Genomic DNA, 12,624 nt, shown 5'->3' with positions numbered 1-12,624 from the left:
CGGACCGAGATTCGCATGCGGGCAATGGACGGTGGACGGACAGGAATGGGATCGATGTGCTTTGGTGAAAACCCTTTCGGAGATAAATGGCTTGAGAATGGAAACATGGAGGGAGGATGGCAAACGGAGCTTGTAGGAGACTGGATTAATTCTCTGCAAGACCTCAAACGGTCCCAGGTAGCGAGGACCCAACTTGTAATTGGGGATCCTGAAACAGATATACTTAGAAGAAAGCCAGACCTTGTCACCAGGGAAGAAATTCGAAGGAGACCTTCTCTTTTTATCCATTTGAGATTTCATCCGGGAGGAGGCGAGCACCAAAGCGAGCAGGGTATCTTGCCAAATGGTCATAAAGTCTTGTAATTATTCATCCACAGCTGGCACACCAGAAGAGACAGGAAGAGGAGGACGAAGATGATGACCATATACTACAAAGAAGGATGTCCTCGTAGACTCAGAATCTTTGTGATTGTAAGAGAACTCGGCCCAAGGTAGGAGGCCAACCCAATCGTCCTGTCCAGCTGAGACAAAATGACGGAGATAGTCTCCCAGGATTTGATTAACTCTTTCTACCTGGCCGTTAGTTTGAGGATGGTAAGCAGAGGAAAGTCCAGCTTGATTTTAAGACGAGAGCAGAGAGCCCGCCAGAACTTGGAAATAAATTGCACTCCTTGGTCAGAGATTATTGTGAGAATGGAGGCCATGAAGGCAGAAGATATGCTGAAGGAAGTGTTTAGCCAACTGCGGGGCGGATGGAAGACCAGGCAACAGAACAAAATGAGCCATTTTGGAAAAACGATCAACAACCACCCTGATGACCGTATTGTTGCTGGAAGGTAGTAAATCGGTAAGAAAGTCCATTGCTATGTGAGACCATGGAGTTTCCGGAATAGGCAAAGGCTGAAGAAGGCCCGCTGGCAGTTGAGAAGGCACAAAAGATTTACCAGGAGGAATTTGCAGAAAATTAACAGGTGCAGCAGAAATCAATCGCTCAAGAGGAACAATAATGAGTAGGAGTAGAATCCAGACCAGCCACATCAGAGGCTCTAGAAAGAGCATCGGCTCTGACATTCTTGTTGCAGGACGGAAATGAATGAAGAAATTAAACCTTGAAGAGAAAAGAGACGATCTAGCCTGCCAGGGATTCAGGTGCTGAGCAGTTTGTAGGTATAAAAGGTTTGTGTGATCCGTATAGATGCTTACAGGATGATGAGAACCCTCCAAAAGATGCCGCCATTCCTCTAAAGCAAGCTTAATATTTTAATAGCGAGAAGTTCCCAATCTCCAATAGAGTATTTCCTCTCAGCAGGCGAAAAGGTCTTGGAGAAGAAACCACAGGTTACAGTCTTGCTCTTGGAGGATTTTTGATTCAGGATGGTGCCAGCTCCTACGGACGATGTGTCCACTTCCAAATAGAAAGGTTTCTCTGGATCAGGTATAGAGAGAACAGGTGCTGAGGCGAATGCAGATTTGAATCGCGAGAAGGCCTCAATTTTTAGGATTACAGTTTTCAGTTTTTTGTGAGAGGGAAATCTGAGCGACTACAGAAGAAAAATGAGGAATAAACTGACAATAGTAATTGGCAAACCCCAAGAATCGCTGAATGGCCCGTAGGCCAGTAGATCTAGGCCAGTCCAACACTGCTGACAGCTTGCCAGGATCCATCTGAAGACCTTTACCAGATACAATGTAACTAAGAAAGGGAAGACTTGATCTCTCAAATAGGCACTTCTCAAGTTTGGCATACAGACGATTATTTCTGAGGCACTGGAGAACCTGCCGGACATGAGAACGATGCTCCTCCAAGTTGGAAGAGAAGATCAGGAAATCATCAAGATACACGACGACACAAGTGTAAAGCAAGTCAAGGAAAATTTAATTAACAAATTCTTGAAAGACAGCTGGAGCGTTAGAGGCCAAAAGGCATCACGAGATACTCAGTGTCCATCACGAGTGTCTTCCATTTGTCTCCGTCCAGAATCCAAATGAGCTTGTATGCTCCCCGAAGATCCAATTTGGAGAAAATCTTGGCTCTCCGAATCAAAAAGTTCAGAAATTAAAGGCATAGGGTAGGGATTTTTGATCGTAATTTTATTAAGTCCCCGGTAGTCTATACAAGGACAAAGAGAACCATCCTTCTTCCCGACAAAGAAACCAGCTCCGGCAGAAGAGGAAGACTTTCAGATAAAGCCCTTTTTGGAGGTTCTCTTGGATATATTTTGCTATGGCTTGAGTCTCAGGATCTGACAATGAGACTCGGCCTGCTTTTTGCAGAATGTCTGAAAGTCTTGACATGGAAGAGGCAGACCAGGCACAGGGCACTTAAATATCCGGCAAGGAATAGTGGGAGGTGCACATACTTATAAGGGAGGTACAAGTGCAAATCATAATCAAGGGCGCACTGGCCCTTTAAATCATAGAGCAGCGGCGTGCGTGCCCTAGGAGACGGGGACACGCACGCCGGTGATGCGAGAGCACAGTAGGGACAGAAGACAGGGAAGGTGAGTGACAGACTGAGATTCACATGAGGGCGTGTCCTGCTATGCGAATCCCGGTGCCGCCGGCTGAGGTGGACGGAGCAGGGGAGCGCTCACAACCAGCGTGTTGCCAGATATAACATCCATATGTCAAGCTTTCTTTCTTTGCCCCATGTGTGCTTTTTACCATGAAAAAGTCACACATGGGGTATCTGTACTTACAGGAGAAACGGTGATTGACTGTCATATGTGATGACTCTCCAGGTGATCCCAACAGCAGTTGGGACAATGTTTCACGCTACAGCAAAGCCATTATTAAAGCACTTACCATGAGGCCTCCATACTTGAACCCGGCTGTCGTTGGATGCCAAAGAGAACCTGGATTCATAGCTACGGATCCAGTATCTAGCAGTCCATATTTATTTTACAACATCACTAGAAACTAAGGCGACGGTGGCTGGGTGGGACACATAATGGGTGAGATGACAGCAAAATGAGATGGGTGTAATGAAGATTTCATTTGTCTTTGGATAGTGGTCAAAAAAACTGGGAGCTGTTCGTGCTTGTCAGCACATCAATGATCCTCTCTTCTGGTGTCTGTCTTGGCCAGCTGGAGCCTGTTCGTCTTGTGTGCTACACTCGTGTAACCGCTGCTCTCAACAGCTTAGTCACATAGGCCTAGATGGCGGGCAGTTTGTTAAAAATGACCAACTTGCTTCTTTTGCATTGTGAATGTTTACATGGTGTGTTCGCTAAAACATGGTAACATTTAATTCTTTGTGTGTTATTAGTTTAAGAAGACTGTGATTGTCTATTGTTGTGATTACATTTTATGACCAATTTGTGCAGAAATCCACATTATTCCAAAGGGCTCACATGCTTTTTCTTGCACCTGTATAACTGTATATATTTATTTATTTATTTATTTATATATATATATATAATAGAGATATATATTTACACGGCTCACATAAATATAATTGCATATTTTCAATTACAGTTGTGGGCAATGAAGAGAGTAGTTATTAACTACAATAAAGGCGAACAGCAGAAACCTGAGTGATGACTGCACGAAGGACACTTGAATAGTTGGAGAGGGAGGGTGTACATAGAGCAGGAGATCAACTTCTTACCTGTAACACTAGATATCTGCTTACATCCAGGAGATTATAGGTTAATAGACAGCTCTTATTCATTGGTTGTCCAATGTCATGTGTGCTGAAACACACCCCTTAAAAACACACTGTTTCCAGTCTTGTAGATACTGAAGACATGGCGTCTGCAGATCTGAGAGACGAACTGCGCTGCTCCATCTGCCTGAACATCTTTACAGATCCTGTAACCCTGACGTGTGGACACAACTTCTGCCAGGCTTGTATTGATAATTGCCTGTATACACAGCGAGCCTCTCGGGCCTCTCGGGCTTATTCCTGTCCTCAGTGTAGAGCAAAGTTTCCTGTGCGGCCTGCACTGATAAAGAACATAACATTACAGAATGTAGCAGAACGTTTCCTATCTAGTCAGGAGGAGATCACCGGGATCTGCTGCACTTATTGTATTTACTCTCCTGTACGTGCTGTGAAGTCCTGTCTGCACTGTGAGGCCTCTCTGTGCGATGACCATCTGAGAGTTCACAGTAAGGAAGCAGAACATGTCCTAATAGAACCCAGCAATTCCCTGCAGAATAGGAAATGTTCTGTGCATAAGAAAATCCTGGAATATTATTGCACTGAGGACGCTACTTGTATTTGTGTGTCCTGCTGTCTGATTGGAGAACACAGTGGACATAAGATGGAGTCTCTAGAAGAGACTGCTGAGAATAAGAAAAACAAAATGAGAAACTTTTTGCAGAGACTGGTCACAAAAAGAGAGAAGACTGAGGAAAAAGTCAAGAATCTGAAGGAGCGAAAGAAAAAAGCTCAAGAGAAAGCAGCAGGAGAAACAGAGAGAGTCACTGCCCTGTTTTTACACGTCAGGCGACGACTGGACGACCTGGAGAAGAAGGTCCTGAGTGAGATCTCCAGGCAAGAAAAGGAAAAGTCACTGTCACTGTTTGTTCTGATCCATCAGCTGGAAATAAAGAAGGACGAGCTGTCCAGGAAGATGAGACACATTGAGGAGCTGTGTAACATGACGGATCCACTGACTGTCTTACAGGAACCAGACACAGGTGACTTGTGTGATCCTGAGGAGGGGGGAGGTGATGAGGACACAGAGGGACATAAGTTACATGATGTAGATGTCTTTGGAATTACAGGGATGTTACATGAAGGTTTTTCTGATATAATGACATATCTACAGACCATCTCACCTGCAAAACCAGGAAACAAGCGGAAACGCCATGACAGGGACGAATCCCCACCCAGTCACACACAAACCTCACCTGTGTCAGGTATAGAACATGGGAGTGATAACGTGAAAGTCAGATCTGGGGTTGTTCAAGGGCAGGAAACTGCAGCAGAAGGGATGTATGGGCAGGGTCCTGCAGACATATTACTAGATGAGAACACGGCTGGAAATTCTCTTCTTATATCAGACGACCTAAAAACTGCAACCAGGGCACAAGAGAAGCAGAATCGTCCAAAAACAGAAGACAGGTTCCATGGTTATCAGGTGATGAGCAGCAGTAGATTTTCTTCAGGACGACATTACTGGGATGTGGAGATCAGTATATCAAGGACTTGGATAGTGGGGATGTGTTATCCCAGTATAGACAGACAGAGAGGTCACTCATGCATTGGACATAATAACAAGTCCTGGGGTTTGTGGGGAGGACAGATGTATAATAATGAGTGTTTAGTAATACATGACAATACAGAGTTCCTGCTACCTCACCAAATTACCAGTAATAGAGTCAGGATCTGTCTGGATTATGAGGCTGGGGAGCTGTCCTTTTATGAGCTGTGTGACCCCATCATTCACATATACACCTTTACCGCCACCTTCACCGAGCCCCTTCATGCTGCATTATATCTATGTGATGGTTCAATAAAGATATTAGGGGGAGGAGCAGCTGTGATGACCATTCATTGAAGAAGTCAACCCGGAGCAGAATCTGATTGGTGGAGCATTTATTCTATAGGATATCTCATAGGAAGAACCAGAAGAGCGTGTTGGAATTAAACAAGACATTAATGACAATAAAGTACTGTATATTAAAGAAAAAATATATAAAAACAGACACACGGTTATTTATCAAGCTTCAAAAGTTATAAGTTTGAATCTTCAACAATAGGGCATTTTAGAGAACAAAAGTTTTAATTTCCAGACAGAATAATGGTTGGGAGAGAACTGATGGCTGACTTTCTAGAACTGATATATGTACGTAGGTTTGTGACATATGTTCTAGCTTCAGCAGTATTATATTGATTTTGCACATAATTAGATTTAGAAACCTCTTTATACTTCACAGACACAAGTCTGAGACCACTGTTAAATTGGGATTGAATATGCATTTTCCCACAATTTTTGGGGTGTAAAACTAAATACACATACACATTTACATGTTGATTTGGTATTCAGTGTTAACCAGATCAACCATTACAATGTTCTTTATTATATCTCCATTGCTAAAGCCTGGATTTTTTGTGTTTATAATAAAGTTTTGACCGAATATTTCAAACTTAAACCTGTGAATGTTTTTTTTTGTGGTGGGATTGGAAGACTGCAGGACACACATTAAAGGGGTTCTCCACTGCCCCAGTGTTTGGTATAATTAGTTCCAAAAGCTGGGTGTGGGGTCGTGACATCACTGTTGCATCACCCCACGCCCCCTCAATGCAAGTCTATGGGAGGGGGCGTACGCCCCCTCCCATAGACTTGCATTGAGGGGGCGTGGCCGGGACATCACGACCCCCGCACCCAAATTTCAGAATTAAATGTTCCAAAATCTGGGGCAGTGGAGTACCCCTTTAATGAAGAGGAGGTTCACGTGTGATGCTGCAGCCAATCGCTGGTCACATGTTTGTGTGAACAACCTCCACTTCTAAAACAGTAACATCTGGCTCCATTCCTTTGAATGAGCCGGACGGAGTCAGCAAGTGAGCCAGGTCTGCTCATTTTTAAACGTTATCTGGTTTTGCTGCCAGACTGAAAACCGCGTCTGCCACGGTTTCGGTCCAGCAACAAAATCGGATAAGGTCCAAAACGCGATGTGAATGTACCCTTATATTGTCTTGCTCTTGCTATTAGGCCAATAGGTGGGATGTTCCTCTTTTATCCTCTTGTGGTTACACCTTTTCAGGTCAGACACATCTGCTATGATATAAAATATATTTATGAGGTCTTTTATGGCATTATCTACTCCCTCCTGGATTTCTGGTGTGTTCCATACCTCTTTATGTTTTAGAGTCGACTTCTTTGATCATTCATAAGATGGGGGTTGGGTGAAGAGGTCTGCTGGTGTTATTGTGGATGTGGTTTGTTTGTGCACTTAAAGGGGTACTCTGGTGGAAAACAAAATTTTTTTCAAATAAACTGGTGCTAGAAAGGTAAACAGATTTGTAAATTACTTCTATAAAAAAAATCTTAATCCTTCCAGTACTTATCAGCTTCTGTATGCTCCAGAGGAAGTTGTGTAGTTCTTTCCAGTCTGACCACCGTGCTCTCTGCTGACACCTCTGTCTGTGTCAGGAATTGTCCAGAGAAGAAGCAAATCTCCATAGCAAACCTCTCTTGCTCCGGACAGTTCCTGACATGGACAGAGTTGTCAGCAGATACTTAAAAGAATTGCCTAATAGTAGTAATTTACAAATCTGTTAAACTTTTTTAGCACCCATTTATTTGAAAAAAAAAATTTGTATTCCACCGAAGTACTCCTTTACAGGGGTTATTCGGGCAGCATGTTTTTCTTTTTACATACCTGCGCAGAAAAAGGGGGTAAAAAAAAAAAAAAAAGATTGAGGTCACATAGATAAGAACGACTGAATCTAAAGACATATTTTCCAGATCTATGTCTTTTCTGATACCACGTCAACTCTGACAACTCAATACGTCTCATGCTCCCAGTGATGACTAAAAAAAAAGAAAGACCATGTACTTACCTTCTTTTCTTACGGAGCTCCGGTCCCTGCAGACCATCACTTCTGTGTTCGGGATGTGACGTCATATCCCTGAACCCGTACTCCAAAAAACTTTCTTTTTTACAACAAAGGGATCACAGCGGGTGCTGTCAGGTAAGTCTGAATTACTTTATTAACTCCTTACCGACCACGGACGTAAATATACATCCTGGTGCGGAGGTACTTCACACACCAGGACGAACATCTATGTCCTGTACATGACCGCGATCATCAGAGCAATGTTTGGGTCATGCACTGCAGGTCCCGGCTGATGATGATCGGATCGCCCGCAGCCCTGCCATCTAAAGTGGCTGACGGATGTTCCCTCACCTGTCTCCGTCAGTATCCTGGGGTCTTCTGCTCTGGTCCGAGATCGTATACTGATCAGTGCTATGCCCTATGCATAGCACTGAACAGTATTAGCAATCTAATGATTGTTATAAATAGTCCCCATATAAAGTGAAAAAAAAGGTTAAAAAATGTGAGAAAAGAAGGAAATAAAATGTGAAAAATCCCCTCCCTCAATAAAAATGTAATCATTCCTTTTTACGATTTTACCCCTATAAGCGTAAAAAATAAATAAATAAACATATTTGGTATCGCCGCATGCATAAATGTCTGAACTATCAAAATATAGTGTTAACGATCCCGTACGGTGAACGGCGTAAATGGGGAAAAAAAAGTCCAATAGGTCGTCAAAATAGAGGGATTTTAAACATATTAATTTGGTTAAAAAGTTTGAGATTTTTTTAAAACGATGCAATAATAGAAAAGTATGTAATCATGGGTATCATTTTAATCGTATGGACCCACAAGATAAAGAAAACATGTAATTTTTACTGTAAAGTATACAGTGAGAAAACAAAACCCTCCAAAATTAGCAAAATAGTTGTCTTCATTTAAATTTCCTCACTAAAAAAATAATGTTATGCATTCGCCGTACATTTTATGGTAAAATGAGGTGTCATTGCAAAGTACAATTGGTCATGCAAAAAACAAGCCCTCATATGGTTCTGTTGATGGAAATATAGAAGATATGGATTTTAGAAGCCGAGGAGGAAAAAATAAAAACGCAAAAATAAAATTTGCCTGGTCATTAAGGTCAAAATGGGCTTGGTCCTTAAGGGGTTAAAGCAAACCGTATAACGCATTTCGGAACCGGATTGGTTCCTTCATCAGGTACTAGGTTTACAAAGAAAAAGTAAATCTTAAATACATCAAAAAGTCCTGACATCACCGGAAGGGGCGTGACAGTAGCCAGTCTTACACAGTGGCCCATCACACTCCACCCGTAAAAAAGATATATAGATCTGAAAAACAACGTATATAAAAATATACACAAATACACACCAATATATAAGGATCATGTTCAGTATTAAAAAAACAACAATTAAATATGTATATAAAGAAATGTATGTATATACAGTATAAATATGTATATACTGTATAATTTACCGATTGTTCTAATGCACATACCCACCTAAACCTGTCAAATAAATAATAAAAAAATTTAAAAATTTAGGATTTCCTATCATCTTCTAGTTCTTTCAATAACTTAATTTAACCTCTTCAGCTTCAGTGTATCCAACCGAAAAATCCAATAGGATTCTCTGTTGAAAAGATGCCGAAGTCAGTTAGGTACCGCATCATATTACCTCAATAATTTGAAGGGTCAGACAGTCTTTATTCTCACAATGTTTAAAAAAAATGTGACTGGATACACACTGTTTTAAATAGCTGATAGATATGTTGTGCCTGTGCTTATTCATACATGCAAATTGTGTGAACCATGTTTTGTAAGCCACAGGCACAGGTCAGAAGATAAACCACAAAATAGTGGAACAAACTGCATTAAATTTACATGTAAAAATCTCACCAGTGTAGGTGTAACGGTGCTGGGTGTGGATCCACTGACCTGTGTGGCTGATGACACGGGCGGTATCGGGGAGCGGAGTCTAAGGTGCTGCTGGTCTTCACCAGAGCCAGCCGCAAGGCAGGATGGGCTTGCTGCGGCAGGCGGCACCCAGGTCGCTACCCCCGATACGACTCGACCACACAGGTAGCTGGGCGAGGCGAAGTACAGTAGGATAAGGCAGAGACAAAGCCGGACTTAGCAGAAGGTCAAGGCAGGCGGCGAAGGTTCATAGTCAATTAACTTAGCAGAAGGGTCAGAACACAGACGAGGCAACAGACAATGGGTACTTTTAATCTCAGGCAATAGGCACTGAAGATCCGGCAGGGAAGAGGGGGAGGAGCTGGTTTATATAAAATATGGAGAGGGCCAGGCACCAATTAGTGGTGCGCTGGCCCTTTAAATCTGGAGAAGCCGGCGCATGCAGAGAGCCGGGCAGCTATTCTCATGCGGGCGCGTCCCGCGATGCGAATCGCGGTGCTGCCAGGGGAACGAGGCGGTGGGCACACACGATTGGGACACCAGACCAGAGCGTTCGCCGTCACCGTATCCCCTCCTTTTGGTCTCCCCCTCTTTTTTGAGGATTAACACTTTTGAACAAGGTCAAGGTCAAGAATGTTGTCCTGCGGCTCCCAAGACCTTTCCTCCTGCCCAAATCCTTCCCAATCTACAAGGAAAAAACATTTTCCTCTGATAGACTTGGAGTCCAGAATTTCCTTGACGATGTAAACATCAGAGGTACCTGAGATGGGAGTAGGAGAAATGTATTTTTTAGAGAAGGGGTTATGGATAACTGGTTTCAAGAGAGAGACATGAAAAGAATTGGGGATCTGGAGAGAAGATGGTAGATGGAGAGAATAAGCAACAGGATTTAAACGTTTCTTGATCTTTTAAGGTCCCAAATAGTGAGGGCCCAGTTTATAACTGGGTACCTTAAAACTCATATATTTGGAAGATAACCACACTGGAGAGAATTCAGGAGGAGAATGCCTTTTCTTGTCCGCTTGAGATCTAATACGGGTCGTGGCATATAAAAGGGAGTGACTGGTCTTCTGCCATATGTAGGCGAAATTCCGCACTTGTTCATCAGCCATTGGAACACCGGAGGAAGAAGACAAGGGAAGAGGAGGACGAGGATGAAGTCCAAAGAGAGTCCCAGTAGATTCAGAATCTCTGATTGTAAGAAAACTTGGCCCAGGGAAGTAAATTGGCCCAATCGTCTTGCCGAGCGGAAACAAAATGGCGATGATAGTCACCCAAGACCTGGTTCATCCTTTCGACCTGTCCATTGGTTTGTGGGTGGTAACCTGAGGAAAAATCCAATTTAACTTGGAGACGTGAGCAGAGGGTCCTCCAGAACTTAGAGACGAACTGGACTCCTCGGTCGGATACAATATGAGAAGGCAAGCCATGAAAGCGGAAGATATGGCAAAGGAAAAGTTTGACAAGCTGTGGTGCAGATCATAATCCAGGCAGAGGGACAAAATGAGCCATTTTAGAGAATCTGTCTACTACAACCCAAATGACCATATTGCCGCCATAGCAATATCGGTACAGGGCCACTCTATTCTTCCAAAGCCAACTTTATTGCCAAGAGCTCGCGATCTCCAATGGTATAATTCCTCTCTGCAGGAGAGAAGGTCTTAGAGAAAAACCCACAGGTTACAGTTTTTCCTTCAGAGGACTTTTGCGTTAACACTGCACCTGCTCCAACTGAAGAAGCATCCACTTCCAAACTAAATGGCTTGCCAGGATTGGGTCTTCATAAAACAGGAGCAGAAGCGAAGGCGGACTTTAAGTGTTTGAATGCTTCTTCAGCCTCTGGAGTCCAGATCTTTGGATAAGCAGACTTCTTAGTGAGAGAAACGATGGGAGCTACCAAGGTGGAGTGGTGAGGAATAAATTGCCGATAATAATTGGCAAAGCCGAGAAAACGCTGAATCGCTTTCAAGCCAGAAGGTCGTGGCCAGTCCATTACAGCGGACAACTTGTTAGGGTCCATTTGTACGCCTTGACTAGTAACCATATACCCCAGTAATGGAAGGCTGTTTTTTTCAAAAGTACACTTCTCAAGTTTAGCGTAGAGATGATTGTCTCGGAGACGCTGTAAACTTGGCGGAGGTGAGAGCAGTGAGTCTGGACGTTGAGTGAGTAAATGAGTATGTCATCCAAATAGACAACGACACAGGAGTATAAGAGGTCACGAAATATATCATTAACAAACTCTTGGAAGACTGCTGGAGCAGAGTCCGAATGGTATCACAAGATACTTGAAATGTCCATCACGAGTATTAAACGCAGTCTTCCATTCGTCTCCTTCAAGTATGCGGATCAAGTTATAGGCCCCACGAAGGTCGAGTTTGGATTAAATCCTGGCACCACGCAGACGATCAAATAATTCTGAGATCAAAGGAAGTGGGTAGCGGTTCTTGACAGTAATTTTATTAAAGCCACGGTAGTCGACGCAAGGTCACAAAGATCCGTCTTTTTTACCCACAAATAAATATCTGGCTCTGGCAGGAGAGGATAACTCTCTGCTAAATCCTTTCTGAAGATTTTCTTGGATGTAATCAGACATGGCCTGAGATTCAGGAACAGACAAAGGATAAATTCTGCCCGAGGAGGTGTGGTGTCGGGCAATAAATCGATTGGACAATCATAGGGACGATGAGGTGGTAAAACTTCAGCTTGCTTTTCACTAAAGACGTCAGCAAAGTCCAGAAGAAACTATGGCAGACCGGGCAGAGGAACAGTAGAAGAGACCAACTTGGACGGAAGAGTATGAAAACAGTTGTTATAGCAATAGGTTCCCCAATGAAGTACTTCTCCAGTCTTCCAATCAAGATTCGGAGCATGTAATTGCAACCAAGTAGAAGAGTGGAGGTACAGAGAGGAAGTACATAGGACAGTTTCTCCTTATGCAGAACTCCAGCTTGCATAGGTAAGGGTTCTGTGCGGAATAAGACCATACAGTCCAAATTTTTTCAGTTGACCAAACAGATGTACAAAGGCTTCAGAAGGCGGGATACTGGCAGACGATACCTATTTACTAAGGAGGCATCGATAAAATTTCCCGCGGACCCAGAGTCCAGGAAGGCTAGAACGGAAATAGTCTCTTTGGAGGGTAGAGAGAGCTGGGCCATCAAATTCAAGGGTGGAGAGGAGGTATTCACAC

The 12,624-nt window shown here is 43.2% G+C and overlaps 1 protein-coding gene across 1 annotated transcript in view; it reads left to right on the top strand.

Moving 5' to 3' along the window:
* LOC130367512 (uncharacterized) overlaps positions 1-6,098 on the top strand; it is a 40,095-nt gene extending 33,997 nt beyond the window's left edge. Inside the window, exons 8-10 of the mRNA XM_056569934.1 lie at positions 378-491; positions 1,292-1,435; positions 3,731-6,098. Of these exons, the coding sequence (XP_056425909.1) occupies positions 378-491; positions 1,292-1,435; positions 3,731-5,510 (2,038 nt within the window). The 3' untranslated portion in view covers positions 5,511-6,098. The remainder of the gene's footprint in view (positions 1-377; positions 492-1,291; positions 1,436-3,730) is intronic.
* Positions 6,099-12,624: the final 6,526 nt, after the last annotated feature.

Source organism: Hyla sarda, chromosome 4, assembly GCF_029499605.1.
Source record: "Hyla sarda isolate aHylSar1 chromosome 4, aHylSar1.hap1, whole genome shotgun sequence".
Classification (NCBI taxonomy): domain Eukaryota; kingdom Metazoa; phylum Chordata; class Amphibia; order Anura; family Hylidae; genus Hyla; species Hyla sarda.
Note: the sequence above shows the minus strand (reverse complement) of the source record. Positions and strands in the feature narration are given on the sequence as shown.